Here is an 18,796-nt window from a genome sequence, read left to right as displayed (position 1 = left end):
ATTCATAGTACAGCTTCAAATCTTGTCATCCCTATCTATTCTTCTCTTCTAGACAGTAACGAGGGATAGGTTGAGATCGACTCGGACATACATATATATATATATATATATATATATATATATATATATATATATATATATATATATATATTTATGAGCTATGACTTTCAACGACATTATAAGCCTGGTGTGAAGTGTATTGGCCCAATAGAAAAGAATGAGGGGAAGAATCGACGAGAAATCAATAAGATCGGCAATAGAAAGAAGGGGGAAAGGACAAAGGAAAGACCAATGTATATATACATTTAATCATTGGGGTTTGATCTACTCAAGTTAAGAAAGTAAATAGGTCACTCACACAGGGAGTCAAACATGAAATCTTGTGTTTACCAAGCTAATTAAAAATCCAACTAACTTTCCTTGATTTGCCCCTAAAGAGGTAAAATTGTACTAGGAATCATGGTTGAAAAAATCGCTAGGCGCTATTCGGGCGCTCGGGGAGTGCCTAGTGCCTAGACGGCGAATAATCGGCACCAAGGCGCCCGTGTATTTTTTATTTTTTAAAAATTTGTTTTAATTTTTTTAATTTTTTAAGACATGATAATTATAAACTATTTAATACTTTAATAGTTAATACTAAAAATATTAAATATTAACCAAGAAAAACATGTATAGTTTGAACAATTTAGGATTATGTTTCTCAACTTTGTTTTGAGTGGAATAACCTATTTTTAAAAAGGCGACAATAGCTAATAGGTCGACTAGGCGACCTAGTCGGTGCGTAGAAATCATAGTCAGTCCTAGGCGGCGCTTAGAGCACTAGGCCGCCTAGCCGGCCAGTCGCCTAAACCACCGATTATGATGATACGCTAGGCGGTCGGCCAGACCCTAGTGTCTAGGCGGGACTTTTGCAACACTGCTAGGAATAGGGCTTGACCAATAATAGAATGTTAAATTGCAAGATTAATTTGTATTGTATGATTACTAGTATTGAGAATTGTACATGTTTGAGTGGGTTCATTTGTATTGGGGGGTTGGGGTTTGTCTCTTCAGAGGTATTGTATTAGATATCCTAAGTATATTTTGCTGGTCTCTTTCATGTTGCATGCGGAGTACTATTGTGATATTTTACCTAAAATTCAACATCCTCCATCTTCTGATACTATACCCTGAAGAGTAAAGATTCACCACCCTGCACTCTGCACTCTCTTCAAAACTCTATAAATACCTCACCAACTCCAACAAACACATACAACCTAGCTAGCCCCAATACATACAAACATAGTACAATTATTATTCCCTTAAAATACTCAATATTATCCCAATTCAATGGCTGGAGTTAAGGTAATGGTTGCAGCTTGTTTTCTCCTTTTGGCATTGCTTTTCTCGTTTGGGTTCCAACCGTCTGAGGAAAGGCCATTGAATTTAGCAGACAACAACAATAATGGTTTTAGCAGTCTAAAGACTGCAGAAACCCACCCGCCGCCATCTCGCCGCAACCAAAAAGCTGGTGCCAACAATGGCGGCGCCTCGGCGGCGGACGCTGATGCCGATATCAATGACACCACCCCCGGGCACAGCCCCGGCGTTGGTCACTCCGGTGGCCCTTCCAGCGCCGTTGGTCCTAAAGCTTGATCTCTCATTCATTCCTTAGCTAGCTTCTGCAATTGTACGTACCAGCAACCTAGTATATATAACTCCCAGGTTCGAGGTGGCTGCTCTGATCCCAAGAGACCAGAGTCCAGGGAACATCTCCATTATCTGGATTATTATTATTGTCTATGCATATGTATATTTATTTCATGAATTTATGTACAATGTATATGCATACATGTATGTATCTTTAGGTCATCATCAGTCTGCAAGTTGATTGTCCTGTCGTGATTATATTATAAGTCTATGTTTATGAAACGGTGCGTCCTTTGTACTTTTATGTATCCATTATAAGTATATAAAAAAAAAAAATTAGTTGACTGTTATTGGTCCACGCTCTGGCAGATCAGAGCAGAATCGGGTACTCAGCAGAATCAGCAGTTTTTTTTTTTTTTGTTTTTTTTTTTTTTCAAACAGAAAACAAAGTTTCATTATTACTAATCCAACCAGAGAACGTTAGAAAGAAAATCAGGAGGGTATACACCCGAAATCCTGACTCCAGAACAAAAACATAGATAATCTAATTGTTTAATAAATTTGATGGTTAAAATCTTTAATCAATTCCTTAATATCTTGTAACAACTAGTAAAATGAAGATTCTCCCTGATTTCCATTGAGACCTTAGACAACTTGTAAGCAATTAGTTTCAATTTGGATATAATCAACACATTTTCCTTTTGCCCAACTCAAAGCTTCCATAATAGCCACGGGTTCAATCCGCCTCTTTAAGACAGTATACTACCTCTTTCTAAAGAGTACTTCTAGTAGCGATAAAGTCACCTTTGTCACCTCTGAGAACATAACCAAACCTCTTTCTTCCTTCTTCCTTGCATTGTACACTGCTGTGATCACTGTTCATTTTTATCGAAATGAATGTCCTTGAAAATGCCATGAGTACTAATTGAGGCCGGGTGTGATTGGTTCGCACATAGGAATCGAAATCGGAATGGGTATCAAATACTTGGTAATGGTAATGGGTTTTGGTGAAAGTATTTAACATGTTTGGTAGTAGGGTGGAATGAGAATGGTTACTAATAGTAGTGCTTGAAAATGAATAAGGGAATTAAACCCTTATTGTATTTGGATATGGGTTTTTCAATTGATAGGGTATTCGAAACTCATAGTAGTGTTCTAAAAAACCTATCAACCAAACAACAACAATCACTTTCATACCCATTCCTATGGGCAAAACCCACCAACCAAACACCACCCTGAGACATATCTCACAATTAACTTCTTCTATCAAATCAGTAAAGGAGAGCGACAAAAACTCTAAGAAATGATGTGCAAATGTGCAATCCTTCAAAACAAATAATTTATTCAAACATCTAACTTCATAAACCATACATTTTAGTTAATTAATGAAGTGGCATGAGGAATAGTAGTTCGGCAAAAAAAAAATAGTGAATTAGGAATATTGTTCTTTCGGCACAGTTAGTAATCCAGATTAAAATCGGACTACATTTGTAAAGTTTGACTAAGACATTATAATTATATTAGTAATCTACTTATCAATTTTTCCAAATTGTTATATTATTTGTATTATCATTTTCAATGAATGCATTAAGGTAGTACACCAATCCTAATTTACAGTATATATTATCACTTTTATGTGATAGGCGTTTTCATATATATTAAACAATTAAATAAGATTCTAATATAAATTTATTTACATACTCGCAAAACTTGAAAATAAAACTTTATTTTTTGAAAGGAATCATCATGGTATATATTAGAGATGAGCTGAAATAGAGTCAGGAGGGACAAAGTGCCAATACATAGCAGAAGTTTGATCAAAAGCAGTAAAAGCTAAAGTGTGAGCTAAAATATTATCTGATCTAGGAATAAATTTAACTGAACAGAAATCGAAAGATGACATAGAAGATCTGCAACCATCAATAGCATAGCCAATATACGAACGAACCGGTGTAGCCGTGGAAGATAGATAACACTGAAGCGTTTGACAATCTGTGTATAAGTCTATAGACCGTTCTCCACGATTCCTTAGCCATGACAAGGCCTCTTTGCACGCAAATGCCTCGGCAATCAGTGGAGAGAAACAATTTGGAAGCGTAGTACTGTAGGCCGGAATATATCCATCCCTTCCATCGAGAAGAACCGCCCCCATTGTGGCCATGTTGGACGCATGATGATACCCGGCGTCTACACGACAGAGTCTCGGCAGTTGGGCAGTATCGGTCGCGGCAGCAGGGGGTGGTTCGGGAGGCATAGCAGCAACAGCGATGTTGGATGCCACGGCGTTCGCGGTAGGTAGCAAAGAGACGACAGCCAGGTGTATCATGCACCAAGCATGCATGGTGGTCGAAGCGGTGGCTAGAAGTTTCCTCGGCATCGGAAGATAAGCATCCCAAACCGCACCATTCCTTGCTCTCCAGATATATATGATAAAGAATTGCAGTTGCGTACATAACTCCATTAGTGTCTAGAATATTCAAGACTTCACTAAACCAATCATGAAAAACATTTGTTACAATATTGGGGATTGGAAGGTTGGATTGAGTCCAAATGGAACTTGCATAGTCACACAAAACCAATGACAAATAAGTGCATAGTGTCTTCATGAAGAATTTCACACATGGCACAAGCAAGATTAACCTCTACCTTGGTTATAAGCAAATTTTTGTAGTGGGAATGATATCACTTATAACTCTCTGATCCATAGGAATGTTTTCTATTTGGAAATTTTAAAACTTTATTTAAACAAACTCGGTTATAAGTTCACAATCTCATCATCTCTCATTTAGTAAGGCCGTCTAAGAAAAATATATCTATATTTAATTATTTATAGATGAGAATAAACTAATAAAGATAATTACTTATTATATTAAAGAGTAACATTTTGGCTCCTCAATTATTCTCCAACTGTCAATATAGCCCCTAATTTTTAATTTTATTCAATTTGATCATTGAATTGTTTGAAATTTCGTCAGTTAAACCTTTTAAGTGACTAAAATGGTAATTTTCACATTTTTAAAATTTCGTCAATTTAGTCACCAAAAAGGTTTAATTGACAAAATTTTAAACAATTCGATGATCAAATTAGTTGAAATTGAAAATTATGAACTATATTGACAATTGGGAAATACTCTGTAATTGAAGACCAAAATGTTGATTTCTCTTATATTGACTCTTTGTGCTTTAGTAGATTAAGAAAGTAGCTATGAACAGATACTACATTGTAACAGAGCCCCGGTAGTACTACAAAAATAGTGTTTTTTTTTAATGGGTAATTTGTTATTTTAAAAAATTTTGTTCTTGATTTGCTGGGGGTAGTGTTGTAGTCAGTTAAAGACAATGGGCTTTATATGAGTCTGACACATTTTGAAGTTCACAGGCCTACCAAAATGGAAACAATCTATCTCCCAAAATATAATCTGGGCCAACTGCCAACAACAGTCTATGTATACCAATCCTGGTATGTATGTATGTACTGATTGATAGAGTTTCCATTTCCTAAATAGGTTGAATTGATGCATGTCAATGGCCTCACCATTTCAGAATATAGCATAATCAATTGACTTCTACCACTCTCAAATCTTACTCCTAAATTTTATTCATTAATTTGACAGACACTGATAAAAATACTTTTTTCACGAAATTTATTCCTTAATTTGACAGATACTGATAAAAGTGCTTTTTTTCACGTGAGTTCCAATATAAATGTCTACATCAAAATTTTGAATGTGATCGAGGATAGAAAATAAGACTATAAGAATAAATATAGTATTTTCCTAATCAATTTTAGAAAGGTTAACATTCTATGGAATATTACAGTTAATACTACCTTTATTTATTTATTTATTTATTTTTTACTCTTGCTTAGATGGTCTACTCTGAATTATACCAAAATATCATTTTATATAACTTATTTTTTCCTAAAAAAAAAAAAAAAAAAAAAAAGGAAAACTGGGAGTGATATATATATGAGTGTTTTGTTGGCTCAGATTATAGGGGAAAGCAAACTCAACCCAACCCAATCTCCCAAAATTGGCGGCCGACCAGAGACTACGTATGCATCCACATCGTACCGATATCCTACGGCAACCACAGTCTAATCCAACGGTTCTAAATCTCACACGTCATTGCAGGGCTTCCCATGAATTCGTCATCCTCCTCTCAAATATAAATCATACTCTCAACCTCCATCCTCATCTCCCTTTCTTTCTCTCTCTAACTATTTCAGATTTCCTTTTATATACTATATATACTATATATATATATCTATATTTATATATTACATATAATAAAATATATATAAAAATACGTATATTTCTTCTAGCTTTTTAGGGTTTCAGTAGCCTAGTTAGAGAGAGAAGTAGAGAAGAAGAGTGTTTGTACGTTTGAGGAGATGCAAACGAATAACAGTTCTGAATCCGGCGAGAATAAGCAACCGGAATCACAGCCGGAGACACAGAAGCAACAACAACAACAGGCGGTGACGGGTTCCGGGACGACGTTAGTGCCGCCGCCGGTGGCGGCGTCGTCGCCGCAGCCGTGGGTGCCGATGCAGTACCCCGCGGCTGCGATGGTAATGCAGCACCAAATGATTCCGGCGCCGCCTTATACGCCTCATTACATGTCGTACCACCACCATCCCCACCTTCTTCTCCACCACCCTCCGCCGCCGCAGCCTCTGCCTCCTCAGCAGCCGCAACAGCAACAAGGGGGATCCAATGCTGAGAACCGCACGATCTGGGTCGGTGACCTTCACAATTGGATGGATGAAGATTATCTCCGCAGCTGCTTTTCTACCACAGGAGAGGTCTATAGCTTCATACTTCTTTTTCACTATATACTGATTAATATATGTGTTTTTGTGATTCGTTAATGTATTTGTCGGATGGGTTGTTCTGCACATTAATTATTGATGTTAGATATGAATCTAGGATGTTTCTTCCAACTAACAATTAATCTAAAGATTCCAAAGTTTTAACTAATTTTTATCTGGTATTCAACGGAATATAGTATCTATTGTCTTGCCCACAAAAGCAAAATTTATTGCCCCAGGCCTCCACATCCCGACTTGACAGAATTGTAGATAAGATTAAGCGGCCCATTAGGTGAGGGGACTATTATCTACAAGGTTTTGCGAGTCAAGAAGGTGAAACTTCTACACTGTGACTGTTGGAGCTCGGGACTCGGGACTCCATCCCTTCCCACAATTTGTTACCCTGGAACTAACTGAGCTACGGGGTGGAATATAGTATCTTTGATTAGGGTGAAACGAAACCAATAAAGTTAACGATTTTTTGAATTTATTATCAGTGAGCTAAAAAGATTCTGTCTGGTCATGCGAAGGTGGCATTCAATGTGTGTGTTATATTGTATCTGAAATGCCATAGATCAGATGAAATTGAATTCAAGTTGTTGATTTTAGTTTTGTTAATAAGTGATGGTTGAAATTTTTGATGTTTTTTATTATGGACAACCTTGTGCTGTTGCTAAAGTTGGAAATAATTGCACAGGTTGCCTCGATTAAGGTGATTCGAAACAAGCAGACTGGTTTCTCGGAGGGATATGGTTTTGTGGAATTTTTTTCACACGCTGCTGCAGATAAAGTTTTGCATTCATATTCTTGCGGTGTTCCAATGCCTAATACTGAACAACCTTTCCGTTTGAATTGGGCTACTTTTAGCATGGGGGAAAAGCGTTCGAATAATGCTTCTGATCTTTCTATCTTTGTAGGAGATTTAGCTGCAGATGTTACTGACACCTTATTGCTTGATACATTTGTTAGTAAATATCCCTCTGTTAAAGCTGCTAAAGTGGTCATTGATGCTAACACTGGACGCTCCAAAGGTTATGGCTTTGTGAGGTTTGGCGATGATAATGAGAGGTCTCAGGCCTTGACTGAAATGAATGGCGTTTATTGTTCAAGCCGGCCTATGCGAATTGGTGCAGCCACTCCCAGGAAATCATCGGGATATCAACAGCAATTTGCTGCACAAGGTAATTCTTAACGCCATTCAATTCATTCAAAATTTTAAATGGCTTCAATTCCAACCTCCCATGTTTTTCTTATAGTTTATCTCCGAGGTGGTTCTCAATCTAATAGTGCTAATTAGATGTGTTATTACGACGAAATAATACTCCATCCTACTCTGCTTTGGGTATTAGTTTCTAACAATGAGCCAGGAAATTGAGATCCATGGAATGGAATGTGAAGTTGGACTAGCTGAAACTTAATTCAGATTTATGTTATTTGTACTAGAATGTTGTAGAATGTTGATGTTCTGGTTGTGGTAGTTAACTCGAAATCTTTGTGGAACCTTAATGCTAGCTTTTCTGAAACTGGCTGTTGTGGTAGGTGGATATTCAAATGGTTCTCCAGCACAAGGGTCACAATCTGATGGCGATTCTTCTAATACCACGGTTTGTTGCCTAGATTGTTTTTTTTTTTTTGGGTGATTTTGTATTCTTTTTCTCTGGTTTTTTTTTCCCATTTTGCTAATATGTTACAATCATAGATTTTTGTTGGAGGTCTCGACCCAAATGTTAGTGACGAAGACCTTAGGCAGCCTTTCTTACAATATGGTGAAGTAGTTTCTGTTAAAATTCCTGTTGGGAAAGGATGTGGATTTGTGCAATTTGCTAAGAGGTGTTCTGTCTTACCACTTTTGATTTGCTGAAACGTTAAAATGGCATGTCGGTAATGAACCATGAATCTGATTTTTATTGGCAGAAATGACGCAGAGGAAGCACTGCAGAAGTTGAAAGGTCTTGTGATCGGGAAACAGACAGTTCGCCTTTCTTGGGGACGAAATCCGGCTAATAAAGAGGCAATGTGTCTTCACCTTTCTCCCCTTCAATTGTGTTAATGTCTTAGGAAAACTCGAATGTCTGAGGATGTTTAGTTCCACCCATCATATGCTTTCTTTCATTATAGTTTACCTTTGCATTCTCCATATATCTATTCTGCATGCATAAGATATAGTTTTGCAAAAAGCACTAGTGGATGGATGCAGATTAAATCACGGTAATTCAGTGGCTCAACAAACAGGGCCAAATGCTGATCTGCTCACTTTGGGCATAATCCCCACTGAGCCTGTACGGGCAATAATTGTTGTTTCTGAAAAGGGGAGTGGCGGTTAAGCAGACGCAGGATGAAAGGACAGTTTTTTCTTAAACTTTTGTTGTGTTGTTGCAGACAAGAGGTGAGTTCATGAACCAGTGGACAGGGGCATACTATGGAGGACACTTCTACAATGGCTATGGTTATGCTTTCCCATCTCCTCATGACCCTGCAAGCATGTACTCGGCCGCAGCTGCGACGCCCTACGGAGCTTATCCGATGTACGGGAGCCACCGGCAACAAGTAAGCTGAAGGTCTGTCTGTCTGTCCGGGCGAGAAGCTAGCATGCAGTTGAAAGGGCAAATTGAAAATAGCTGTATGTTCAGCTTTGATTCAGAAGATTTGGGCGTAATATAGAATCTAGGTATCCCTCCCCCAACAAAGGAGTGGGAATGATTTTTGACTTAAAAAGAAATAGATTTTTATCTAGGAATTCTACTCAGACATTTTGATTAGAGTTTGGACACGGACATGAAACTTCTTCATTTGGAATAAATGCTCTTACTCCAATATCTTGTTCAGCATCTGCATTTCTCGTTTTTCTTTATGTGTTAATGTCAAGGATTTGACCCATTACTCTGGCCCAATCTTAGATTATAACATGGTATCATATCAGAATGATATAAGAATACATGTTGATGGAATCTTATCCTACAAAGAGGCTGCAGGGGGCAGTTTCCCCTGAAGAAATGATGAAATCATAGTTAGTGAACGTTCTGGTTGGTAGCTAGGAACTGCATGTCCAGCTCCCCTAATTGTAACAAATTTCAGCCCCTTGTACCCTTCCACATATCCACCCACCTCCTGCCAATTGTACATCATTAAAAACAAATTTTGAGAAGAAAATTGTTACAACATTAGTCCTGTTTGTTTTCTAAGTAAGATATTGTTGTGGATTTACCTTGCCACCATTATAATACCATGCACGCCAAGAATTCTCCAAGGGAAGTTTCATGGTGTTTATTGCATACCTCGATGCTGTTACTGGAACTCGCGCATCTATATCCCCACTGCAGTTTTTTATATTACTGGCAAAGTTAATGAAATTGAGCATGAAGAAGAACTAATAGACAGATTACTTGTCCTTTGATTTGATGAATTTACCTGTAAATCCATACATTTATCTGATTTTCAATGAGCATCTTGATTACGGGCAGGACAGTTCTTGGCATGTCTTGCCAGTTCCCCCATCCAATTTTGTTGCTGCATTCGCATATTTTTCAATCAAAGTGTTACAGTTTTTCTCTTTTCGATTTGAATGTGAGAATTATTATGATACAGAATGGATCGGAGTACCTGCAAATGAACCAAGTGGTGTTGACGGCATGGAGAGCCTTCTGCACCTCCTCACGGTTGAGGTAAGATTCGACATAGCTGTCTGAACAAGGATCAAATTCCTTTATCCCAATTTAACAGATGAAATTTAGTTAAGTTCAAGTTAGCTTGATAATGTACTACAAAGTGGGACAAATTAAAGTTAAGATTCTATGTTGTAGAAGAATGAACACTCATCACCGTATCAGATGACTTAGGCTTTGCCGCCTTTTCATTGCAGAGTGGAGCATAAATGTTATATATGTCTATATATCCTCTCTCATTATCTCCTTGAGCTGTGTATCCCACGCATGTGTCTGAGTAGTTTCCGTTAAGGAAATCACAGTACTTGTTTATTGCTGCATGAGTTTCATCCGAGATCAATGCATGGGACCAAAAATAGTCATACATGGCTTGAATGTTTATGTCATGATGTACCAAAGCATTCCCAATCTTCAAAACACAAAACACAAAACACATTAATATGGGTAGAATTAGATTTCATACTTGTGTAGTTTGGAAAGCATAATTAGTAATTTAACTAACTTACTGCGATATTTTTGAGGTTGATGAGTGATTGATTAGAAATCTTGTTGTGGGCTAGAATAGTGTATGCTAGTTGAGGCACATAATGACCAGCATAGCTTTCTCCAGCTATGTAAAAATCCCGAGTTTTGTACTGAGGGAATCGTTCGAGCCAGTTTATTAGAAAAGTATAAGAATCCTCGGCTGTTCTCTTGTCACCGGGGGTGTCATAGTCAGAACTAGAGTTTGAATAGGAAAATCCTACACCGGCTGGCGATTCCAGAAAAAGCACGTTTGCCACTGTTGATCGAATAGCAACCTTAAAAGCTTCAGACTTAACCTCATGGATGGTTCATCTTTGCATATGAAACTTTTTTTTTTTTTTAATAAAAAAATTAGCTGTTTACCTTTGTTCCATGCATATTCGTTCACGTACAATGATTTTCCATCGCTATTCACTCTGAAAGGTCCAAGTTCCTCCATAGCTCCATAGCCAAAAGATGAACATCCTGGTCCTGGCAAAGAACAAGTATTACTATTTGCTGCATTATCTATTGTATCATTTTACTTTTGTTATGTTACCTCCATTGAGCCATAAGAGTAGAGGTTTGGTGGAAGAATCGCGAGGAGATTCAACAAAGTAGTAAAACAAAGCTCTTCCCGTCTTAGGTTCTACTGTCACATAGCCTGCGTATTGATTAAAGTTGACTCCAGGAGGCTGCATTGGCAAGGCATCAATCTTGTCAGCCTCCATTAGCCCTTGTTGAGGTCCAATATATACTGGAGAAGTAACATCTTCTAGCTTAGACCACATCTCTGAATCGAGATTATGGTTTTCAGTTATTCGAGACTCGAGCAGCTTGCTAAGGTATTCTACCTGACTAGCATCACAGAATGTAACGAGAAAAACTTTTTTGTGAGAGAGAAGTAATAGCAACCATGAAAGCCTCATCATGATATTCATCTTGGCTTTACTCTTATCTAGTATAGCATTCTAAGCTCATCTTTTATACTATCATGAATGAGAAATTAGAAGGGTGGGGGGGATGATGATGATGTAGTGGATAAGTTCTTCTTGCTAGATTATTGATTGTGTATTAACCTTTCCAAATATATGTTGACAAGAACCATAAATAATGGTTTTAAAAAACAAGAACCATTTATAGTGCCAAAGTAAAAGGTTAGACAGGAAGACAAAAGTGGAGGAGATGAGTAAGGCAAACACTACATCTGAAGTGATGTCATGTTTGACCCTCCAATCAGCATCCTTAGGAATGAGCACTACCAGAAACATAATATATATGTTTCAATAATTGATTAATTGACATGAAAAAGAGAGTTATTATTCCTCCTCCATTCTGCCAAGATTCCATGCCAATGCTCCTAATTTTCAACTATGCTTGTTTGGTATTGTCTCATTTCCAATCCTACTATACTAGACCATTTGTTGCTTAGTGTTACCTCGTAGATAACTAAGATTCAAACTCAAATTAGTGTTCAACTAAAAGTCTAAACTGATAGTTGTACTGTACTTTATGTGTTTATATATTATATGCTCAACATGTCGATTTGAATTATTCAACTGAAGGCCATTCATTCCATTAACATTGGTAAACTCAGAATTGTTACAACAATCTTGATTTATTTATAATAATAGGCTGATTTCGTTGTACTTCCTGTGCACTTAATTTGCTGTTTCTTGCAATATATATAATCCTCTGACCATGGAGTTTATATTGTTTTAGTCCGATGTTTTGTTCTTCTGTTGTTGTCCTGAGAGGATCGGAGGAGATTCATGTCGGGTGGTTGCACTGTGTTTAGGTGTCGGGGTGGGAGTTGTCCATTGATGAATGAGGTGAAGAGTACAAGTGCACGAGCTGGCTGGTAACTAGGAACAAAATGCCCAGATCCTCTTACTGTTACTAATGTCAAGTTCTCATACTCCACTGCATATCCACCCACCTGAGTACCAAACAACAACACCGTACCCTTTAGGCTAAAAAACACAATTTTTGTCGGATATGATAGAACAAAAACTGTGGAGTATAATTTCTAAATTTCAGGTCGATTGTTAGTTACCTCTCCTCGGAGATACCATGGGTACCAGGAAGTTTTAACCGATGGCTCGAGTTTCTTTATGGAACGTCTAGTGTCCGACAATGGCATTATACTATCCGTATCTCCACTGCCAATTAAACAAATTAAAATTTTCAATAACCTAATAAGCTAACAGCTATTTACCAAACACTCAATATCGACACAATGTCGCAAGTAAGTGGTAAATACCTATATATCCAGAAACGGATACCACTTTGCATCAATTCTTTCACAATGGGCAATACAGTCGCCGGCATTTTCCAATCGCTATTTAGTCTGTCACTGTTCTCAAGTGGACCCATAAACTAAATAAATAACCAAACAAATCAAGAAAATCACACACAAAAGAAAAGCAAAGTTAATGGCATACTTTCGTTTATTCCATGGATGGGGAGTGGCGGTAATATTTGCATGAAGGGCAGTCTGGACTTGAAGATTGTTGAGGTAGGCATGGATGTAGTCTTCAGTGCAGGGATCAAATCCTGAAATCTGTTCATCAGACAAACCCAATCAACAGAATCTTTGAGGAGTCATCATCGTACTAATTAATTAATTACCTTAGGATTCACGAAATGGAATTTTGCTATATACTCACATGAAACGAGGGAGAGTCAGAATGACATAACGGCGCGTAGATATCATACAAATACACATTCCCCATTTCCCTGCCGGTTTGGTTGTCCACCAAATCCTGGCATTTGTCGGACGCACTGTCGGGACTGGAGAAATCACAAGTCGATAAAATGTCGTTATACAGATCATCAGAAATCAGGCCGTGACTCCAGTAATACTCCATCATCCCTTTCATTCGAGTTTCATAGTCCAAATATGGATTCCCCACCTAATAACCACAAAAAAGTACATGTAATAAGTGTAAGAGATCAGCTATATATATGCGTGTGTTTGGGGGCTTACAAGAATGCCTTTCAGATTGATTCTGGGCAGGTTTGGGAACTGGTTGTTGTGCAGTATGAGACGAGCAAGCTCCGGTATATAGTGGCCGGCGTAGCTTTCTCCGGTGAGGAAGAAATCCCTGGTTTTGTACTCTGGAAATCTCTCCAGCCAGTTTACTAGAAACGCATAGTTATCAAATGCGGTGCTGTTGTCTCCGGTGCGGTCATAGTCGGCCGTCGTGTTCGAGTATGAAAATCCAACCCCAGCCGGACTTTCAAGAAATATTATATTTGCCTCTAATATAAATCAAAAAATAATCATCAAATCATTTTATTTTTATAACTCTGTTCAACTCAAATCAAAAAATTTTCAAACAAATCTTATAGTTACTAAGTTAATAGTTTAACTAACTTAATTGTGATTACCTCTTAAATAATCTTATTTCTACTTAGAAAATGTGGAATTAGTGTCACACTTCAGTTTAGAGTTACACATGAATCATTATTCTGAATCCTATATTTCTTTTCAAAAGTTGGATAAGAAAATCAGTATTTTCTGGTGAATTAATCTACTAAAATTGATTCTAAATATGAGAATTATCTATGTGCTTAATTGAGTATAATTGACAAAATGGCACAATTTCAAGAAATTAAAATATAAATAGTTCAAATTATCACCTGTGTTCCATGCGAATGGATTCCTGTTAAGATTTATACCATCTCTTGCCGGTCTAAATGGCCCCAGTTCCATGAAAGCGCCACCACCAACGGAAGAATAAGCCGGTCCTGGAATAAAACACAAAAACAACTTATATATGTGTCCAAGACTATTAAATTTTTTATTTCTCAGAACTTAAAATTTATTTGAAAATCATGAAAATGACTTTCAGAAAATATTTTCTAGAAAATGAGTCAATTTTTTTTAAAATATTTTAATTTCTCGGGTCTGGTTGCATTTTAAGAAACTGTCTTTGACTCATTTTCTAGAAAATAAGTAGAATTGTATAATTAAAAAAAAAAATTGCAAAAGCTATGTTTTGCCCAAGTATTTTCTCCCCAAATAACAAACAAAATATTTTTAAAAAGTACTAATTTCTGAAGAAAATAGTACAAATCAGACTAGTTTTAGTTGGAAAGCAGTAAAAAGTAGACTGATTTTCATACCACCATTAAGCCACAAAACAAGGGGTTTAGAAGAAGGTTCTTGAGGTGACTCGACAAAGTAATAGAACAAGGCTCGTCCGGCGGCTTCGTCCACCGTAACATGCCCGGCGTATTGGTCGAAATCTGCTCCGGTGGGCTGTCCCGGCAGCCTCTGAATCCGGTTGCTCTCCTTGAGTCCATCTTGACGCCCAGTGTACACCGGAAAGTACGGCGGCTCCGACGAAGAATAGCTGAGTTGTCTTTGATGATGATGATCGGCCGGCGAATCCAAACCTTTAACTCTGCCGCACTGGACAGAAACCACTAGACAGAATAGGAAACAGATGAAGCACAAGGGAAGAGAAATAACGTTCGCCATTATAGTGTCACCTAGCTAGCTCCCGGTGTTATCAGTCACCATTTCTTGAAATTAATGTCAGATGAATTCTCTATTGTTTAAGATAATAACAAATGTGGGGTAAATGAATTGAGAGATAAATCTCCCGCAACAACCCACATAATGTCAGAACTAAAAAAAAGAAAAAGACAGTACAAATCAGACTAGTACAAATAATAATACACATTGAGCTGGCCGCCACTATCAATTTAATTACTTTTGACGCCATAGCAATGGCCATATTTCCGGTAACGGATGTATATATATATTTTTTAATTTTAATTATTATTTAAATATATTTGTTTTTTTTTTTGTTTAAGCAATTAATTTTAATTATTATTTTATTTTACAATTACCTTATAAATTTTATAGTATAGCCAATTTTTTTATTATTTTCTTTCATTTTGTTTTACAATTCACTATTTTTTTATTAAAATTATAAATTTATAAATAAAATAGATAAAGGAATTATTAAAATATAGTGGGTTAAATGTAGGATGACAATGGGTCGGGTGTGGGTCAGGAAGGGCTACATGCTTACATCCATCACCCGACCCACCTTATATTTTCTCCCCCACCCCCATCTCCAACCTGCATCGGGTGAACTTTTTCAGAACCCACTCCCACCCCCACCAGGTGCGAGTACCCACTACGAGTATCCACTACTTATCATCTTATTATGTTTGTCAAAAAATAATATTTAAATTATTTACACATAATAAAAGAATAAAATCCACTAGTGATACTAAAACATAAATAATGGAAATATTTAAATATAATAACTAAATTGTTAATTTTTAAAAATAAACTTAGTAGTTTTGATATAAAAAATATTAAAAAGATACACGAAGTTATATAAACTTTTATAAATAACTACATACTAATTCTTATTTTAATATTATATATATATATATATATATATATATATATATATATATATATATATATATATATATATATATATATATATATATATATATATATATATATATATACACACATGGTGGGTCAGGTGGGGTTCTAGGCGGGTCTTGTACATAGAACCCGAATCCAACCCAACCCACCACGGGTTTGCTTTTTTAAGACCCACCCCGACCCATCACCCAAAAAAACTCAATCCATGCGGGGTGGATTCGGGTGGATGTCCACGGGTCGAATTGAAATTGTCATCCCTAGTTAAATGACGAGTCCATAAAAAATTGAGAAATAACTTAAAACTGATGTGGAGAAGAGTGTTTTGTGATTGAGTGAGATAGTGGAGAATGAAGTGGATGCTGAGACCCACAAATAACTGAGAAATAACCCTAATTGATAAGGATGCTAGGATAGTGATTCTTTGCTTGACTTGATGTCACCAGGGCCGGATTTTAGGCTGTGCAAGCTGGGCTACCGCACAGGGCCCCTAATTTTAGAGGGGCCCCAAAATTTAGAGGTTCAATATTTAATTTTTACCTAGCTAGTTTAAAAATAAAAATTAAAAAGTTTTCAATTAAACTTTAAAGGTTTTATGAAGAGATGGTAAGAATGTGTATTTATTGTAATTTAACTTGGAGGTCAAAGGTTTGAAACTTGCATGTATTAGTTTTAAAAATTATGATTTTGGTAGGGCCACATTTATTTACTAGAACAGGGCCACCAAAACTTAAAATACGGCCCTGGATGTCACGATCAAGAAAAAAGGTATATAAAATGTAAATTGGATCTCTTGTGGGTGGATGAATATTACTTTAGAGGTATAGATTTGTGGATTTATGATTAGTCCACAGAAATTGTGATCAATATTATAATTAAAAATAAATAAAAATTTAACGTTGTCCAATATGTTGCCAAGCTAGTGTGGTAAGCAATGTGGTGGTTGGGAGTTGGTATATGTGTAACTTTTCGTGCGGAAACATGCATATACAATTGGCTCCGGTGTCGTTTTACGTTTTGTAAGAGTATAAATACGAATATTATTTAAATGTATTGTAAACCATTAATACTCATTCTTATAATATATATAATTGATGGAAAATATACCTCAGGTATGTCGCCGCCTGCCTGCTCGTTATGTATTTATTCCTTATATCATAGGGAGTGATTCCCGAGTCTCGAGCTATAGACTGCCCGACCTGTTCGGTATGAATTCCTTGTAGTGAAGCTAAGAACGTGGAGTGTTATACAACATAGCTTTTCCGATCTGGGGCCTGGGTGCCAGTGATTGCCTTTTAATTTATATAAAGCACGTGGACCAATTCACACAGCCAACAAGTGCATGCGAAACACATGACAATTGCATGCCGAGCTCGCGGCATGTACTCCTTCCTGACCCTATAAATAGGGCGTTTATTGTTTGAAGGGAGACTACTTTTGGCATTTTTACCTAACCCCTATTAGCTCGGCAGAAATGACGCAGAGGAAGCACTGCAGAAGTTGAAAGGTCTTGTGATCGGGAAACAGACAGTTCGCCTTTCTTGGGGACGAAATCCGGCTAATAAAGAGGCAATAATGTGTCTTCACCTTTCTCCCCTTCAATTGTGTTAATGTCTTAGGAAAACTCGAATGTCTGAGGATGTTTAGTTCTACCCATCATATGCTTTCTTTCATTATAGTTTACCTTTGCATTCTCCACATATATATCTATTCTGCATGCATAAGATATAGTTTTGCAAAAAGCACTAGTGGTTCAGCTTTGATTCAGAAGATTTGGGCGTAATATAGAATCTAGGTATCCCTCCCCCAACAAAGGAGTGGGAATGATTTTTGACTTAAAAAGAAATAGATTTTTATCTAGGAATTCTATTCAGACATTTTGATTAGAGTTTGGACACAGACATGAAACTTCTTCATTTGGAATAAATGCTCTTACTCCAATATCTTGTTCTGCATTTGCATTTCTCTTTTTTCTTTATATGTGTTAAGGTCAAGGATTTGACCCATTATAGCCTAATTGAGTGACTCTGGCCCAATCTTAGATTATGCCGTAGCCGCCACCCCGCACGTCCATGCACGCTGCAGCAGCCACCGCGCCTTGTGTGCGGCTATCCTCCATGCATGCAGGCTGGCCTGCGAGCCATCCTTTTACTCTTGGGCACCCCTTGGGCATATGGGCCAGGCCTAATCCGATATATTCCATGATATATATATATATATATATATATATATATATATATATATATATATATATATATATATATATATATATATATATATATATGATTGATAATTAACATTATATTAGATAATATAATCCAGAGTAAATGTATGTATGTATCATCATTAATTTATATTACTAGTTTAAATTTTTAAGAGAATTGTTTTTATTTTTTATTTTATTTATGAAAAAGTTGACGTCGTTATCCACATTGTGCAGTTTGAGTGAAACTTAATTACTTTGTAACCAGATAAAGGATCACGTGGAGGTAAACCCATTTGCTGTTCCATGACTGATCAACTCGATCAAATTAAAAAGGTCAGTAAATAGCTTCAATGTAGAGTCAAACTTAAAATCTTATATGGTTACCAAGTCAACTGCTGATCAACTTGACTACCAGCTTCCCCGTGAATTGATAACTTGATCAATATCATCATTACTAGTCTAAGTATATATATATATATATATATATATATATATATATATATATATATATATATATATATATATATAATTTAAATTATGCAATTTAAAATGTGAAAAAAATG

At 36.7% G+C, this 18,796-nt stretch overlaps 4 protein-coding genes across 5 annotated transcripts; 2 read left to right on the top strand and 2 right to left on the bottom strand.

Moving 5' to 3' along the window:
* Positions 1–1,329: 1,329 nt before the first annotated feature.
* Positions 1,330–1,635, top strand: LOC109169786. Its single transcript, XM_019318678.1, has one exon. The coding sequence runs from the start codon at positions 1,330–1,332 to the stop codon at positions 1,633–1,635; it is 306 nt and encodes a 101-aa protein (XP_019174223.1).
* A 4,224-nt stretch (positions 1,636–5,859) lies between these two features.
* On the top strand, positions 5,860–17,677 carry LOC109170137 (polyadenylate-binding protein RBP47-like). 2 transcript variants are annotated; one of them, XM_019319115.1, is made up of 6 exons: positions 5,860–6,436; positions 7,140–7,623; positions 7,982–8,046; positions 8,142–8,272; positions 8,357–8,479; positions 17,608–17,677. In XM_019319115.1, exons 1-6 carry the CDS (start codon positions 6,023–6,025, stop codon positions 17,636–17,638), a joined length of 1,248 nt encoding a protein of 415 aa, XP_019174660.1. In that variant the 5' UTR covers positions 5,860–6,022; the 3' UTR covers positions 17,639–17,677. The 2 variants fall into 2 exon arrangements, with proteins under 2 accessions (XP_019174660.1, XP_019174659.1); XM_019319114.1 differs by lacking the exon at positions 17,608–17,677 and adding an exon at positions 8,822–9,256 and having other exon boundaries at positions 5,862–6,436; positions 8,357–8,453.
* Positions 9,326–11,597, bottom strand: LOC109170136 (serine carboxypeptidase II-3-like). Its single transcript, XM_019319113.1, has 8 exons — positions 11,168–11,597; positions 10,993–11,100; positions 10,611–10,885; positions 10,262–10,513; positions 10,043–10,143; positions 9,851–9,949; positions 9,648–9,756; positions 9,326–9,550 (listed from the first exon to the last, which is right to left on the bottom strand). Exons 1-8 carry the CDS (start codon positions 11,547–11,549, stop codon positions 9,398–9,400), a joined length of 1,479 nt encoding a protein of 492 aa, XP_019174658.1. The 5' UTR covers positions 11,550–11,597; the 3' UTR covers positions 9,326–9,397.
* LOC109170133 (putative serine carboxypeptidase-like 23) lies at positions 12,154–15,177 on the bottom strand. Its single transcript, XM_019319105.1, has 8 exons — positions 14,740–15,177; positions 14,254–14,361; positions 13,598–13,872; positions 13,278–13,523; positions 13,053–13,171; positions 12,872–12,964; positions 12,665–12,770; positions 12,154–12,547 (listed from the first exon to the last, which is right to left on the bottom strand). Exons 1-8 carry the CDS (start codon positions 15,095–15,097, stop codon positions 12,317–12,319), a joined length of 1,536 nt encoding a protein of 511 aa, XP_019174650.1. The 5' UTR covers positions 15,098–15,177; the 3' UTR covers positions 12,154–12,316.
* Positions 17,678–18,796: the final 1,119 nt, after the last annotated feature.

This window comes from Ipomoea nil, unplaced genomic scaffold (genome assembly GCF_001879475.1).
Source record: "Ipomoea nil cultivar Tokyo-kokei standard unplaced genomic scaffold, Asagao_1.1 scaffold3321, whole genome shotgun sequence".
NCBI lineage: Eukaryota > Viridiplantae > Streptophyta > Magnoliopsida > Solanales > Convolvulaceae > Ipomoea > Ipomoea nil.
Note: the sequence above shows the minus strand (reverse complement) of the source record. Positions and strands in the feature narration are given on the sequence as shown.

Bases quoted from the DNA above. Each gene is read 5' to 3' on its own strand.
- LOC109170136 (XM_019319113.1), bottom strand. From the start codon at position 11,549: ATGAATATCATGATGAGGCTTTCATGGTTGCTATTACTTCTCTCTCAC. The intron at 11,101-11,167 runs GTAACATAACAA...GTTCTTTGCCAG, and splicing joins ACTCTTATGGCTCAATGGAG to GACCAGGATGTTCATCTTTT. The intron at 9,757-9,850 runs GTAAATTCATCA...AAAAAACTGCAG, and splicing joins ATAAATGTATGGATTTACAG to TGGGGATATAGATGCGCGAG.
- LOC109170133 (XM_019319105.1), bottom strand. From the start codon at position 15,097: ATGGCGAACGTTATTTCTCTTCCCTTGTGCTTCATCTGTTTCCTATTC. The intron at 12,771-12,871 runs GTATTTACCACT...TTTAATTGGCAG, and splicing joins ATCCGTTTCTGGATATATAG to TGGAGATACGGATAGTATAA. The intron at 12,548-12,664 runs GTAACTAACAAT...TTTGGTACTCAG, and splicing joins CATGGTATCTCCGAGGAGAG to GTGGGTGGATATGCAGTGGA.
- LOC109170137 (XM_019319114.1), top strand. From the start codon at position 6,023: ATGCAAACGAATAACAGTTCTGAATCCGGCGAGAATAAGCAACCGGAA. The intron at 6,437-7,139 runs GTCTATAGCTTC...ATAATTGCACAG, and splicing joins GCTTTTCTACCACAGGAGAG to GTTGCCTCGATTAAGGTGAT. The intron at 8,273-8,356 runs GTGTTCTGTCTT...TTTTATTGGCAG, and splicing joins TTTGTGCAATTTGCTAAGAG to AAATGACGCAGAGGAAGCAC.
- LOC109169786 (XM_019318678.1), top strand. From the start codon at position 1,330: ATGGCTGGAGTTAAGGTAATGGTTGCAGCTTGTTTTCTCCTTTTGGCA.